At 41.0% G+C, this 16749-nt stretch overlaps 1 protein-coding gene and 1 long non-coding RNA gene across 8 annotated transcripts in view; one reads left to right on the top strand and one right to left on the bottom strand.

The window, feature by feature from the left end:
- The window catches only part of LOC308459006 (sodium channel protein type 5 subunit alpha-like), a 35597-nt gene extending 22733 nt beyond the window's left edge, over window positions 1-12864 (bottom strand). For 3 of the 4 annotated variants that reach the window (XM_080973966.1, XM_080973969.1, XM_080973968.1), the window contains exons 1-8: window positions 12765-12864; window positions 9687-9778; window positions 6582-6821; window positions 4939-5002; window positions 4111-4252; window positions 3119-3316; window positions 2361-2540; window positions 699-1100 (exon numbers count right to left, since the gene is read on the bottom strand). In XM_080973966.1, the coding sequence (XP_080830092.1) occupies window positions 699-1100; window positions 2361-2540; window positions 3119-3316; window positions 4111-4252; window positions 4939-5002; window positions 6582-6821; window positions 9687-9756 (1296 nt within the window). In that variant the 5' untranslated portion in view covers window positions 9757-9778; window positions 12765-12864. Of the gene's footprint in view, window positions 1-698; window positions 1101-2360; window positions 2541-3118; window positions 3317-4110; window positions 4253-4938; window positions 5003-6581; window positions 6822-9686; window positions 9779-12674; window positions 12705-12764 lie in introns of those variants that run through there. The other variant, XM_080973967.1, reaches the window with a different exon arrangement.
- LOC308459194 overlaps window positions 12414-16749 on the top strand; it is a 36670-nt gene continuing 32334 nt past the window's right edge. Inside the window, exons 1-3 of one of the 4 annotated variants that reach the window (XR_013977883.1) lie at window positions 12414-12736; window positions 14044-14232; window positions 14837-15003. This is a non-coding gene — a long non-coding RNA (uncharacterized lncRNA). Of the gene's footprint in view, window positions 12737-12999; window positions 13104-14043; window positions 14238-14836; window positions 15055-16749 lie in introns of those variants that run through there. The other 3 variants (XR_013977884.1, XR_013977885.1, XR_013977886.1) reach the window with 3 other exon arrangements.

Genomic DNA, 16749 nt, shown 5'->3' with positions numbered 1-16749 from the left:
TTTATTAGTTCCTTCCTCACCCAGTTTACATGCAACTCAGGACAACACTTCATGCATTTGATGAAGCAGGCTGTAGTCCATGAAAGCTTCTGTCATAATGCATTTGTTAGTCTTCAATATGGGTGTGCCTTTGGAATCTTAGCTTTAGAGCTGCACAGCAGTCCTTACCTAAAAGAGAATGGATGCACTATGGTGCAGAAAGAAAATATTTGCTATTTATTCATACCACAGGGCTCTCACCTCTTAGCTCTTACTACTCCTTCTTCTTTAAGTCTGCCCCTGCCCCCAAACTTTTTGGTAACGCTCCCCACCCTCCATGCCCACTATTCACAAATACATTTACAGTGAGATTCTGTGAATGCCTATTTGGAAGTAAATCCCATTGAGTTCAATGAGGTTTACTCCCAGAGAAGTGATTAGAGGATAATAATCTTAATTGTTGTTGTTGTTGTTGTTTGTTTGTATATATATATATAAAGAGAGAGAGAGAGTTGCAAATTGCCCTGGGACTAATGATGAAGGCTGGGGAAGAAATTTAAATCATCATCATCTGTAGGGAAGTAATCTGAGGATAATTTTTAGGGGTGGAATCATTTTTCCTCTAGGTACAGAAAACATATATAGCAAAAATTGATTACTGCATCCTAGACAACTGGGGGGAAGCCACCAATCAGAAAATTGCATCTGTCTCAACTCACCAGATCTCCTTTCCCAGGATTTTCCATAACTGGAGGAAGTAATGACCCTTCATTGGAAATGGGATCCATGTTAAACGGCCTTGTTCCACTGCCCCCCATCAATGAAACCATCCCATTGCAATCGTCTCCAGTGGCCCATCTGCCGGGCTGCATGTAGTTTGGAGCTGTCAGGCGAGGACTGTAGCTGGTTTGACTTTGGATGCTTGGACGCCTTCCCATTCGGGCAGCCAGCAGTGTGCTGTGTTGGATCTCCGTCTCCCCAATGCTGCTAGATTCATCCTCCCCAAACTCAGCCCTTGAAGCAACATCTCGGCTGGATACATGGAAATTGAATACACTTCCATGACTTGGTCGGCGTTTGGTTGGGTTTGAACTAGGACCGTAATTGTGGCTAATGAGAGACTGCCGGGATCAAAAGAAGGAAAATAATAGCAAGAGTAATGCAGACTTTGACATGCTCTGTACTAAATACATTTAATGTTGGGTGTAAGAGTCACTTACAGAAATCCTACCAATTGCAGCAGAAAACTTTATGACTGGCCTTGTGCCTTCCTGTTAATAAAAAGCACTCTGCGTTCAGAATTGGCAGCTTGTTAGGAGTGATAGCCTGCTTCTCATTAACTCAGTCTTGCACATACACTCCCGTCTCCCAGTTAACTACTCCACAAAATTTTCCACTAGTACTTAAGTCTGTTGATCACTTATGGCTTCCTTACCAGTCACAGGAACCAAGGAACTTGCTATTTATAAGCCTCTGTTAATTCTCATACTTACTGCCATGTGAACCTACTAGGACCACCAAGGAGGATTACAATTTTGTAACACCTTTATTCAGACAGATGACACTGCAACTGATTTATTCTATGGCTGTTAGTTGATTTATGGACAGGGTTTGATATTTTTTATTGTTGTGACCTACTAGTGACCTATTACTGAGAACTGCTAAGAGTAAAGGAAAAACAAATACATCACATATAAAGCTTTATGCATAGATTGGTTTCCTACTGTTGTAGAATATATATACTTTCTAAAATGTAAATTTGCTACAAACATTCATGTAGATTTAGGGTTGGCAAATGCTGATTAAAATTAAGTGTCTTAGTTAAAACCTTTTTTCTCCCTTCATTTAAACTCCTCCATCTATGAAGACAAGTTAGAGTGCAATTAAAAGTGAAAAGAAATAATGGTTGGTTAAAGCTATGGTTTTCCCAGTAGTGATGTATGGAAGTGAGAGCTGGACCATAAAGAAGGCTGATCGCCAAAGAATTGATGCTTTTGAATTATGGTGCTGGAGGAGACTCTTGAGAGTCCCACTGACTACAAAGAAGATCGAACCTATCCATTCTGAAGGAAATCATCCCTGAGTGCTGACTGGAAGGACAGATCCTGAAGCTGAGGCTCCTGTACTTTGGCCACCTCATGAGAAGAGGAGACTCCCTGGAAAAGACCCTGATGTTGGGAAAGATTGAGGGCACAAGGAGAAGGGGATGACAGAGGATGAGATGGTTGGACAGTGTTCTCGAAGCTACCAGCATGAGTTTGACCAAACTGCGGGAGGCAATGGAAGACAAGAGTGCCTGGCGTGCTCTGGTCCATAGGGTCACGAAGAGTCAGACACGACTAAACGACTAAACAACAACAAAAGCCTTATGAAATAACTACCGGTTTCCGATAGCTGTCACTAGACTGTGATTTTGGGGTTTTGGGATCTTCCGCATAATCTTCCATCCCCAAAGACAACTTTTTCATTCTGTTGCTTCGTTCTTTGACCTCTTTAGAACCTATAGGTGACACTTCAAATGAGCTATGAGACATGCTGTCGTTTTCTTTTGCAGCTAATTCCTAGAATGAAGAAAAAGAGAAGTGCACATTGTACCATTATGTCTTCATATGAGATAATAATAATAATAAAAAAATACTTTTTGGTATGACAACTGCCCATTCACAGATAACAGTTTGCATTGGATATCCAAATTACTCACAACCTTCATGATTTTAAAGTAAATCACGGTGTTTTTCTAAAAGGATTTTTGTCTTGACGGATTTTTCTTGCCTAGCAGGTGTTAGCTATGTTTCAAGTCTGAGTTCCTAGTTTTTGGATACATGAAACATGGAAGCTGGTGCTTAATCTCCTATGGAAGCATCATAATTAAGTGGCAAGTTCTTGCTTTGACCATGTTTAGATCCCATCCCATGTTCAATTTATGCTTTCCCCATTCTAAAGAGCTTTTTTTATGCCAGCAGACCTATGTAGCTGTTAAAAAACATTTGATTAGTCGGTCATTTTAATTACCATTTTGTATTGTTTTTAACAGTGTTTTATGTTTTATTGTATACATACTATATATAACTACTGCTATAAACTATGTTTCTGGGGAAATGGAGGTAGTTGTAGATTAGCAATGGGGCAATATATGAACCTCCTGCTCTTTCTTCAGCATCTCCATGGCTTCACGAAATTTCCTTTCTTTTGCTTCTGTTTCAGCAATAGTGGCTGTGCTCTGTTCTTCGTAGGCCATCGTGACCACGGCCAAGATCAAGTTGACCAGGTAGAATGATCCCAGAAATATGACCAGCATGAAAAACAGCATATAGATCTTCCCAGATGCTCTGAGAGTCTGTAGTCAGAAAGAATACAGTAATCATTCTTTTGGTTGTGGTGTTTACAAAATTTTAAGGTTTTCATTACCAGTTTCCCATATGTTAAAGGGAAAAAGGCCTTTGAAATCATATAGAAAATATGAACCACACTAAAAAATAATAATACAGTAATTCATTAACCAAAATAAAGATGACGAAAGAAACAACATTAAATCTAAAAATGACACATGAAATTCTATGCTATGCACGATCCAAGCTTTGCTTAAAAACTGCCAAGGAAGGAGAGTCCACAACCTCCCAAGGTGGTCTGTTCCACTGTTGAACAGCTCTTACTGTCGGAAAGTTCTTCCTGATGTTCATTCGGAATCTCCTTTCTTGTAAATTTAATTCCCTGGTTCGGGTCCTACCCTCTAGAGCAAGACAAAACAAGCTTGCTCCATCTTCAGTGGCAGCCTTTGAGATATTTGAAGGTGGCTATCATATCTCCTCTCAGATTCCTGCCCTTTGGACCCAAGAGAACCCTTAGATGGCTAACAATATTTTGACATTTTTTTACAAGAAGGAACATTCATAACTGTGATCCCCCTTCTGCACTCTGAGGTGGCACAGTTTATTCTACCAGCTCAGGACTCTGTGACAACATTTCCATCTCATATTATCACCCCAGGATTCCGCTTGGTAGACTCTAGCATATCATTCTGCTACTTGTATAGCTATGACGGGAGCTGTAAAAGGTAGGCAGAGCAAGCCGCTTCAAAGGACTATGGCAGTTTCCCCATGCAATTTGTTTCAAAAGAATTGAAGCATATACCTGTTGATAGAGGCGTTCCCAGTAATCCTGCGTCATGAGGCGGAACAGGGAAAGGAAGGCCCAGCCAAACGTATCAAAGCTTGTGTACCCAAAGTCAGGATTTTCTCCAACCTTCAGACATACGTATTTCGGCGGGCAGGAACTGCAAATAACAACTGTATTTCAGTGGTAAAATTCTCCAGCATTTAAGTATGAAGAGAAAGTTCTGCCAATATAGTGGTACCTCGGGTTACATACGCTTCAGGTTACATACGCTTCAGGTTACAGACTCCGCGAACCCAGAAATAGTACCTCGGGTTAAGAACTTTGCTTCAGGATGAGTACAGAAATTGTGCAGCGCCGGCACACCGGCAGCAGGAGGCCCCATTAGCTAAAGTGGTGCTTCAGGTTAAGAACTGACCTCCGGAACGAATTAAGTACTTAACCCGAGGTACCACTGTATATGGAGAGACTTGAAAATATGTGAATATTTTTTTTCTTTCAAAAACATGGCTCCTACATTCAGCAGAGCTGTGGCTCCCAGTAGGTTGGACAGAATGGAATTTGTGGCCCTTGGGCTGGAAATCGTTCCCCACCCTTGCAATAGAACTGCAGCTTCAAACTGAAAATGGTAAATTTCAGATCTCACCACACAGGGGCACATTCACAATGTTCCACATGCAAAAATGATGAGAAGATCACATTTTACTTTGAACACACAAAAATTGAATTTGAGAATTTGGGCCACAGTTTTGGGAGGAGGGGAGGTAAGTAAGCAGAAAGTAAATAAATATTCGGAGTGAATAACAGATATTAAACACACTCATAACAGGTATTATGTAAACTTACCCACCATCTGAAGCATTGCTGCACAATAAATAATCTTCAGTGTCATTCTTATGTATGTAATTCACTGCAACAAAAGAGTCAAGGATAAATATGGTTCCAGATAAGTAGAGGTTCTAAAACAGCCAGTCGTTTTGTCAAAACCCATGGTTATCGACCTGGCTCATCAACAAACCACGGTTTAAACTAACCACTGTTCCTCCAGTTCTGATATAATGTGAAACGGTTTAGTTTAAAACCAGAAGTGGGTGCTTCTAATCACATCTGTGCTAAAGGAGGGGAGGGGAAGGAAGAGTGATTGAGCCCAAGGTTTCCTGTTGCTCATGCACTAAACTAAACTAGGGTTGCCATATTTCAAAAAGTGAAAATCTGGACACAAAAGTTATTGAACTTTTTTGGCCAATGGTGTTAAGTTGTCGAGCTTTGGCAAAATCACAAGGACATTTTGGAGCTAATTTTAAGGAAAACTGGCAACAACACCACTGCCTCCATGCAATATTGTCAGAACTTGGAAGCTGCAGCCATGCAACCCCAGGAAGCGAGGCTTCAGTGGGGACAGCAAGGGGGACGGCATCATTTGTGCACAATATGGTTACCAGTGTGGTCACGCCACGGATTTGAATAATGGCATTATGATACTGGATTTTGCCTTTTACACAACTGCTGCACATTTGGATGACTAGCATCCTGTCCAGTGAAGCTGAACATTAGGAGATTCTAGGCAGGGCAAAACAAATACTTCTTCACACATAGTTTAACCTATGGTATTCCCACCCACTAGATGTAGTGATGACCACGACCTGGATGACTTAAACAGAGAATTAGATCAATTCATGGAGGTTAAGTCTTTTTGATGGCTACTAGCCATGAGGTTATGTTCTACCTCCACTGTTGGAGGCACACTGTGCCTGTAAATACTAGTTGCTGGGTGTCAGAGTTACACTTAGTGAGCCACTTAGAGTTACACAGTGAGCCACTGTGAGAACGGAGCGTTGGACTTGATGGCCCTTTTGCCTGATCCAGCATGGCAGAGGCAAATTTAGGGGAGCATGACAGGTTTACCCACACTGGCTATTGAGCCGAGAGGGTGCTGCAATAATGATTTAGAATGGAAGGCAAGAGGCGGGGGATGCTGAATTTCGGCATCACACCACTGAAATTTGAAGGCCCAACATTCTCCACTGAGCAGGGGCCTCCTTCTTATGTTCTTATTTTTGTTAGACAATAGCCTTTTTACGTAGGAATTGTTAAAGAACTCTTCGGTGGATGCAACCAGGACTTGGTGATTTGTTCATTTTTAATTTGTCAGTGAGACTTAGTACTTGATCAGTTACCACCTCAATTCCTTGGACTCTCATCCTGTGCAAGTTAAGGCACGGGGTTCAGTTACAATCACACCACTCATGGAAGCACACTTGGGAGTTTGAAAGTAAGATTGCAATAATCCAAAAAGGATTTATCCCAATGCCACCCACATGGCAAACCTACCAAAGCACTTATCTGATACTTATAAATCTCACTATTCTTAGGAGTAACAGTCTGAAGTGGCAGACTCGTGTGTTTTGTTTGCTAGAGCCCATTTCAAACCTGGAGACAGAAGATGGAATAAATCCATTATTTTGCAAAGATCTGAGGACAGCATTTACCTGGGCTATTGGTAAAATTCTCATACGGAGTCAAGTTCTGTTTAGATGAAAAGGATGTTTCATTGGATATGCTCTGGCTGATATATTCCGTGTAGTTCTTGACACATTTGTGTCTCAAATGTCCTTTAAAGAGTTGAAGACCAATGAGGGCAAACACACTCAGGCAGAAAACAGTCAGGATCATAACATCTGCAAGTTTCTTAACAGACTGGATTAGGGCACCTACAATGACTTTCAGACCTGCAGAGGGGGGAAATGAATGACATATTAAATTCAAAATCAAAGTACCTGCAGAACAATTTGGAATGCCCAAATTGACCTAGAGTTAGTTTTGCCACTCATTCATCTGTGTGATGAACTATTTTTGGTAGATTTGATAAAAATAAATAGAAAGAAAATGTATTATGGATACCACTTGGGGGAAGGCAGGGTTGTCTGAGCAAATTTCCAGCAGCTCAGTTTCAAAACATGTATGTTTTGAGGGGACAAGAGGTATCTTTTAAGGGAATAAAGTAGCAGCAAGTATGCTTCTCAAAAACATTATTTAAACCCTTGAACTAAAAAAGAAGCTGCTAATAATAGTAAAATGTAATACACTGCCATGTCCATCTTTATTGTCTGAAATATGCCTATATATGTTGACATGTACCCAATGTTGTTCATTCACTGTCTACTATATATTTTGGAAAGTTGCTTGTCTGCTCACTATGCATTTGGACACCTCTAAAAATTTTGAAACCAGTTTTTGCATGATGGTTTCTGAGATCAAGAAGCACATTTTCGTCTATGTTTGGATATAGTTGGTGACCATTTTGAATCAAGATGGCAGACTGAACTTTTCAAAATTGCACTGATTTTACCCACTGATTTCAAAATTATTTTTTTGTTTCTTAGAATTCCTAAGCAATAGCTGAGTACAAAACTGCTAGCTTTTTTAAAAAAAATAAACACAAATTTGGTGTGTCATATCCACTCTGAAAGCAGAAATTGCTGTGCAGGATAGTAAGTGATCTATAGGCATTAGCGGTCTGTTTTTAATAACTAAAATGATTAAGCAATGTGATTAGATGCCCAGGATTGTGCCTTGACACTGATAGCAAAAAGTCCATTCATGTCCTTGTTTTCTTCTATCGATGGGATGAATGACTAGACTGCTTATAATTTGCCACATTAAACGTGTCATTGCTTAATTTTCTCCAACCAAAATTACTCACTGTGCATTAACAAATTGTCATCCTTTCATTTCTGAACTCTGGATATTGTTCAGATTGCTGCAAATACACAATTTGCTATGATTTACAGCTTGCATCCATTAAGCGCTGCCCCTGTAGTACCCATAAGGGGTTTGGGTTGCCCCCTAAATTACAGCAATATATTTGATTCAGATTGTGCTGATATAATCAATATGCATATATGTTGCATTTAATCAATGCACATTCACTGTTAAGTGAAAACTGTGTCAAACACCAATGCACGATACAAGCATACACCAGTTCTGATACTAATTTTAGAACTTATCTGAGGTAAACTCAAAGTGAAACATAGTGGAATGTAGTGCAAATAAACCCACGCTTTCCTAAATATTCTGTGTGCAGCACTTAGTAAATTGTTTTATGTGCTCCATTTAATAAATAAAAACAACAGATGGATGGAACAGAGAAAATCTGTTCATTGTTGGGAGCAAACCTATACAGCATCCGGATCTGTAATCAGTGGGCTTGAATTTTCAGCACAGTTTGTATGATTTGTAAATGGGCAGCCAGCCAGCATGTTTTGCTTTGTATAAAAATAATATCAAATGAACAATCACTAACCATAACTGTTTGCAACAGGACATGAAGCAATTGATTTTCTCTACAGGTGGTACAGCAAGCTAACATTTTTATTATTATTATTTTTTAACACCTTCAAATGATGAAGGTATTTCATCCGCTTAGGGAAGATAACCTACGGGACACCTGCATTTGGAAGTTTTCAAAACAACATTTTAGGGGTGTTTTCAAAATCAGCTCCCTCACCCACCCACATTGAAGTGAACAGAAAAATACGATAGGTTTTTATTTTGTCCTCATGAAAGTTTCGGGTTCTTCCCCATCCCCAGCATGCTCCTCATGCATGCAGGGCTGTTTCCCCCCCCCCCCCCCCAGTGTTTGCATAATGTCATTGGCTAACCCATAATTCTCCCATTCATTCCAGATTTTCCCTTTCCGGGGGAAATCCAGTAAGCAAAAAACAACAACCCAACAACAAACAGTTGCCAATACCCCATTTGCAAATTAAGCCCCTGTTTGGAAGCATCTCAGTTTACCAGCAACTTGCAACACAGTACAGGATACATGTATATTTATGTACGGTATTCTAGTATTTCACAGATAAAAATAGGTACACTTGTGAACATATTTTATGTCTACCTAAGAAAGAATCATGTCAAGTCCAGTTTTGTCCCCCACTATTACACAATGCTTCCTGTATTAAACATTCAGATTGCCTCTCTTGCTACACTAATTTAAAAGTAGAGTGTTTTTCCTTTTCATTATTGATATTCTAAGGAAACACTAATCTTTTAATATATGAACAGTTCAAAATAAACATCGGCAGGTGCAGCATGTGAAATGGCTGGGCATGCCCAACATTTATTACCTGCCCAAAGGTCACAGGGTGCATTATAAGATTATTATATTATTATTATATAATATTTAGTCATCCTTCACCCTTAGGTCCCAGGGCAGGTTACAACCATTTAAAACACAACATTAAAAGCGATTTGAAATGCATTACAATAACAAAAATGCATCTAGGTGCATTGATGCATATGCACGAGCCTCAAGATGCATCATTCCTAACCTAAAGATTCACTTCTAGAGAACTGGGCATGGGGTGAGGCTCAAGCCTGGAAAACAACAGCTATAGCAATTCATCCAGACAAAAAGCTAGCAAGCCTTCCTATATGTGCCGCCCAAAGGAACAGCTGCAACACGATTGTCTCTGATAAATGAATACCATTGAAATATATGCATCTGATGTGCCATTGACACATAGATTTGAACTTTGCAAGGGCAAATGCAACCTGATTGCTGTCAGAAAGAATTCAGAGATTTTTCATACCTGGGATAATGGAAACGGTTTTTAAAGCTCTCAGCACCCGGAACATCCGAAGGACAGAAACACCGCCCATATCAATAAACTCTCCCAAAAGTCTGTAAAATCAAAATGTGAAATAAGTTTTTAAAAAATACAAACTTTGGGGAGGGGTTACAGCAGCAACACTGATCCCCTAACCAGCCTTCTCAGTAGTGGCACCTGCCCTGTGGAACGCCCTCCCACCAGATGTCAAAGAGAACAACAACTACCAGACTTTTAGAAGACATCTGAAGACAGCCCTGTTTAGGGAAGCTTTTCATGCATTACTATATTTTAATATTTTGTTGGAAGCCGTCCAGAGTGGCTGGGGAAGCCCAGCCAGATGGGTGGGGTATAAATAATAAATAATAAATTATTATTATTATTATTATTATTATTATTATTATTATTAGCCTGATCCAACTGTAGCTCTGCTCAACATACTCCTCGCTGTGCCCATGAAAGGCATTTTAATGGCAGTGGGCAGCTATGCTGCTCTTAAATGGAAGCAGAGCCCGGCTTCCATTTTACAGCGGCTGCTTGGCATCTTCCATTTACCCCCAAATCCATGCCCTGACCTATAGGTGTATAACTTGGGGAGGCCTTACATTCTAGGTAAATGAACACCGCAGTTGATCACATGGCCACTGCAGGTACAATTTGTTGCCATTCAGAAGTGGCGCTGCTCATCACAAAGAACTCATAACCCACCTACTTTCAGCAGCCAGAAACACCATAACCAGACACTGGAGAGACCTGTCAGGAGTAAGCATGGACCAATGGTACCAAATAGTATGGGAAACAGCCCTACTAGAAAAATTAACTAATAAACTGAAACTGACACGGGGACGAACAGAAGAAGACGCCTTCCCCTTTATCACATACACAGCCCAACAGGACAATGACAATAATCCACCAACGGCATACAAATCAATATGGCTAACCTGATCCAAAACACCCACCCACCCCACTCACACACGAAAACAAAGATCACCACAGCCCATCACAAACAAACAATCACACCCTAACACCCTAGGCCAACCCCAACCTCTCTCACCACCAAAGGAACACAAGTGAACAGCACAAGCAACGCTGACACCAAACTCTACATACATTAAGCATAATAGAAACACCGCCACCCGACCCCACCTCCACCCATCTTCCCTCCCTCCACCCCCCTTTCTTTTTTTCTTTTTCTTTTCTTTTTTCTTCTCCCCCTAATGCCTCAACAAATGAAACGGATTTGTAAAAATGTTACATGAAAGAAAAAATACGAGGCATTACACCTACTTCTGTAAAACAAGAAAATCCTTAATAAAATATTTTTTAAAAAAAGAAGAAGAAGAAGTGGCGCTGCCACCTGCCCAGGACTAAAATGCCCTCTAAAGGGCTGGTACATGGACCGCCCCCCCCCCCATGGAGTCTGATATCAGCAAGTAGGGTGGGGGACATTAAGTTCTTTCTCACTGTCCAGAAAACCAGTGGCCTGGCAGAAGCAGAGGGACAGCCCTTAGAATCATGGAACTGTAGTGTTGGAAAGGGCTCTCAGGGTCATCTAGTCCAACCCCCTGCAATGCAGGCTTAAAATCCAGGAGCTGGTCTACAGCCTTAGCAACTCTACCGTGCAAAGCACTGTACAGTGGTACCTCGCAAGACGAATGCCTCGCAAGACGGGAAACTCGCAAAACGAAAGGGTTTTCCGTTTTTTGAGTTGCTTCGCAAGACGGTTTTCGCTATGGGCTTGCTTCGCAAGGCGGAAACGTCTTGCAAGTTTGTTTCCTTTTTCTTAAAACCGTTAATACAGTTGCGACTTGACTTCGAGGAGCAACTCATAGCACGTGGTGTGGTAGCCTTTTTTGAGGTTTTTGAAGACTTTGGTGATTTTTGAAGCTTTTCCAAAACTTTTCCGACACCGTGCTTCGCAAGACGAAAAAAACCGCAAGACGAAAAAACTCGCGGAACGAATTAATTTCGTCTTGCGAGGCATCACTGTATATGCAACAAAGATCCGGAAGGACCTTTGTTGTATATACAACAATATATATATTATATAATACAGTGGTACCTCGGGTTAAGTACTTAATTCATTCCAGAGATCTGTTCTTAACCTGAAACTGTTCTTAACCTGAAGCACCACTTTAGCCTATGGGACCTCCTGCTGCCGCCACACCACCGGAGCACAATTTCTGTTCTTATCCTGAAGCAAAGTTCTTAACCTGAAGCACTATTTCTGGGTTAGCGGAGTCTGTAACCTGAAGCGTATGTAACCCGAGGTACCACTGTATAATATTAATTTAAAATTAAAATCAATTTTAATTTAAAATTAATTAATATTAATTAGCAACAATCAGTTTGGAAGTGCAAATATAGTGAGAAGGGTGGTAGGAAAGATTTGACTCGGCCTAGCCAGAGCTAGTTTCATTTTTGCTAAATGTTTGTAAATACAGTGGTACCTTGGTTTACAACCATAATCCATTCCGGAGGTCTGTTTGTAAACCAAAACAGGTTGTAACCCAAGGCGCGCTTTTGCCGAAGGTGCTCCAAAATTCTTTGTTCATAATCCCAAAAAAATGGGTTGTAATCCAAAAAAAGGTTGCAAACCGGGATACGCACTTCTGGGTTTGACGTTTTTGCAATCCAAAGCGTATGCAAACCAAGGTACCACTGTAATCATTACATGAGCCTTTTTCTTTTCTTTTCTTTTCTTTTTTTTGAGGGGCTCTTACTTCAGGCTGAGGCCTATAGCAGGAGGTAGCCTTTGGGGCCTGATTTTGGTTTTGTTTCATATTTTCCTCTCCCCACGGCCACCCCTTCCTTCAAAACAAGACATCTAGGCAATCTTCCATGCTTGTATTAGCCAAGACCAGAACTTTGGTTTTCCTTCAGGCCTACACAGAGGCCTATCCATAGACATTGGCCTTTATCTCAGTGTATTCAAGCGACATGTGACTATTTTACTGATGTATTTTTTACTTTTCTACCCCAGCGTTCCTCTCAAGAGCTTGGGACATTTCCTGGGCCGTCTTCTATTTTAGGTATTCGGCTCAAATGGTGGCCTTTTACCTCAGATTTATAAAGGAATATTGTTACTTCCACATCTCTTTCCAAAGATTTCTGGGCACTTCCTGGCCAATCATGGCACCGTCTAGGTATTAGGCTCAGAACTTTACCTCAGGCTGAGGGACTATGAGCAGATTTTTATTCCCCTCAGCAGAGCTTCTGGGCTTAAACTACAATATGGTTCCACAGTCAGAAGTCTGAACATGAAACAGTTTCTCAGCACAAAAGTACAGCTCTGGGGAAAGTTATCAATGGCATTTTGAGAGAAGCTAAAATTAACAGATTTGCCAATCCCCTACTGCAGAGTAGTGTGGTCACTTGCACCACCTCAGCAAGGCAAGGGTGAGGAGGATAATTTTACCACACATTTTGGGGCCAACGATTGCAAAATATGTGGTAGAATGGGCAGTTCTAACACCTTAAGCAACATGGGAGTCAAAAACCCTCAGCGAAGAAGTATCTTATCTTCAGAGGAGAGTGGACCAGGGGATTGGATCAGCTCTCTGCCTGCTGAGTCCCAAACAGGATGGAAGCGAGACACACGCTTCCTCCAGGGACCTGCAATCCTCTATTAGGAGCCATTTGCAATTAATGGTGTGTTAGTGCTGCCTGCAGGCAAGGCTCTCAAAGCACTGTCCTTTTAGTACCGGCGCTGCATGGAGAGGAATCGGGCATAATATACAGAGAGTGCAGAATGTAGTAATGGGGAACAGAATTCAACTTCCTGAGAAGCCAATCTCTGGTCCTAATGTCTGCAAAAATATTAGGCTGGAGAAGCTGATGAATAACTATTTCAGCATTTGGGGGGAATCCCAAGTTTTACGGCAGTGCAACAAAATCTTCATGAGCGAAATGTAGAGGACTAGAAAGCATTTCGTGATGATATGAATGGCAGCTGCCTCGATAAGAGCTTTCTCTCCTTCCTCTAATAGCTTTTATATGTGCTTTTTACCCAGAAATGAATTCAAACTTCTTTTAGGCTCAGAGACCAGAGTCAAGACTAACATTTTTCCATGTATAAGACGCCCCCATGCATAAGACGACTCCTATTTTTTGAGCCCAAAAGTAAGAAATAATTAATTGCAACATTCCGTGTATAAGACGACCTCCAATTTTAAACTTAAAAAATTGGGGGGGGGGGGGGATACAGTCTTATACATGGGAAAATATAGTAAATACTCTAAACATGGAAGGGGAATAAGTGCATGCTATGTTGTTGTTTTTAAATGTCCCTTTTAGCCACCACTGTCCAATTTCTTGAAAGGAAATTATTTAATTGCAGCAAACACTGATGCTTACGCCATCACGATAACACTGAAATCCAGCCAGTTCCATGGGTCTCGAAGGAAGGTGAACTCATTCAAGCAAAAGCCTCTTGCCAATATCTTGATTAGACATTCGAAGGAATAAATGGCCGTGAAAGTATACCTGGGGAGTGAAAGTATACAGGGAAACAAGGTCAACACATAAAGTAAGGTAACAATCATAAGATACATTCCTCTGGCTTACCCCAATGTTTTCAGTTTTAAATGTATGCCGATTTGCCAACTCCCCATAGAGTAATGGAATGTGAGCATTCATGTGATATTTGGTCCTTTTCTGTTTCGAGGTATTATAAGGGACTAATAAACTGTAATAACTCCTTTTTTAAAATATAGAGGAAAAGACTGTGGGTTGACCTTAACAAAGGCATACTAAGAGTAAACCAATTTTCTACAACAACAAAAAAAGTGATAGCAGCTTGGTCAGAGGGCATTTTGAATATTACTTTGTTGGATACATGATTTTAGATTATGAATTTAAAATCAGTGTTGAAGTTGCTTTTCCATTACATATTGTTTGTGGACTGAAAACAGCAACAGCACTCAATACTGACCATATTCACTGCACTGAATAAGCGAACATTAGCCATTTCTGCTCCTGTTTCCATTTTCTTCAGCATTCTCTGACATCCCTAGCTGTGTGTAATAGTCCCCAGATAAAGGCATCCAAGCTTGAAATAAACTCAAACGAGGAGCATATGAATTAATCCTTGCATAAGACACATTTTTCCACAGTGTGTTCTGCATTTTTAGGTCCTGTATTAGGAGAATATAGTCGGAATAGAAGGAACAATATCACCAAAGTTACTTACTCAACATACTTCGTGGAGGAAGTCTCACTGCTATTTGACTGCACGTCCGCAAGAGCCATGAAGACGCAATTGGTGAAAATAGTGACCATAATAAACATAGTGAACAATGTAAGTAACAGGAGTTAAGGAAAATGACAATTGAAAAACTTTACACTAGCATTTGCTGCGGATTCTCAGTTTCAAATGTGGGGGGGGGGGTCCCCCACCCTTCCCTTGGCGTAATGTTGAGCATCCACAAACTGCTAATATTATCCCCATAAAAATATTAGGTTTGTAGAAGTAGCACAACTTTTCACACACCCTATGACAGCCTTCCACAACATGGTACCATCTAGATGTTTTCATCAGCCCCACCAGCATAGCCAAGGCCCTGGGGATTATTGAAGTTGTAGTCTAAAGCAGTGTTCCCTAACATTGGGTCTCCAGCTGTTTTTGGACTACAAATCCCATCATCCCTGATGACCGGTCTTGCTAGTTAGGGATGATGGGAGTTATAGTCCAAAAACAGCTGGAGACCCAAGGTTGGGAAACACTGGTCTAAAGAATCTGGAGCGTACCATCCTAGGGAAGACTGCCTTACAAGGAGTTGTGTTCCAGGTGTGAATACATCTCGTATCTCTCTTCCTGAATTACAACAGAATTTGACTGAATGGCAGCAGTGTGACATTGGGAGAGAAGATATTTCTCTCAATACTGGAACTCAAGGCCAACCAGTGAAATTGGTTAGATGCATATTTGTCCTGAACAACAACAACAAAGAGGGATTCTTTACACACACACACAAACACACACATATACAAAAAAACACCATCAACTTAATGCAGGATTAGCCAATGTTATGCTCTCCAGATGTTGTTGGGCTACAGTACCCATCAATCTTGATCATTAGCCATGCTGTCTGAGACTGATGGGACCTGAAGTCCAAAACATCTGGAGGCCACCTTGTTGGTTAACCCTACCATAATGGGATCCATTGCCATGTGATGTGCAGGTGGCCTCTGGATCAGAAGGCTATAAAATAGATAAATGAATGAATGGAGGATTGGTTCATGAATAGCCAGTAGCCATGAGAGATAAATGCAGGTTTCCTGGTCAGAGGCAGCATACTCTGAATTGCACTTGCTGAGGAACAATGAACAGGAGAGGTCTGTTGCTCTTGCACTTCTTCTTCACGTAAAGGATATGAATGTACCAAAAGCTTAATTACCATTCGTCTGATTGGATGAAAAGGGCTAAAGATGTACAAAGCACGTGTGGCTGTAAATCGGAAGATGGCCTTCCCTTTGTTCAACACCATAAATGTCTGTGGGTGGAAATACATTAACTGGAAACATTGTTCTATGTCAGTTAATGCTAATATCACATGATGCGCTCTGTCCCTAAGTATATCAATTACGGGGAATGAATTTGGGAGGTCTTTTTAAAAAGTAGGCTACAAAAGAGGTGTCAGGAGTGTTCATGAAAGGCAGGAGAGAGACTGTGAAAGCTGCTGGAGGAACAGGTTCCCCTGTCTTCCTAACTTGCTCCCCTTAAAGGGCTAGCAGGATTCTAGGGGCTGATATGTGACAATCAATCATTTATTTGTACGCCGTCTTTCCAAAGTTCAAACCATGTGCACGGCAGCTTACAACATATAAAAAATGAAGGGGTGGAACTGTCAAAAAGCACAGGAAAGAGAATGAAAACCTAGTAGAATAACTGCAGATTGACCAGCGCTAACTGGAGAAGCTGAATTGTGATGCGACAGTCCTGTCAGCCAATAGGGGATTCTTCTCAGTCTCCCTCCAGGATTGTAGTTATCAGCTAAGGCTAAAGTCTGCTCAACGCTGCGCTAGAAATCAAGGAGAATACACT

The sequence above is a fragment of the Podarcis pityusensis genome (genome assembly GCF_964106645.2).
Source record: "Podarcis pityusensis genome assembly, chromosome: 12".
In the NCBI taxonomy this organism is placed as follows: domain Eukaryota; kingdom Metazoa; phylum Chordata; class Lepidosauria; order Squamata; family Lacertidae; genus Podarcis; species Podarcis pityusensis.
The sequence above is the reverse complement of the archived record's forward strand: the minus strand, read 5'-3'. Positions and strand labels throughout refer to the sequence as shown.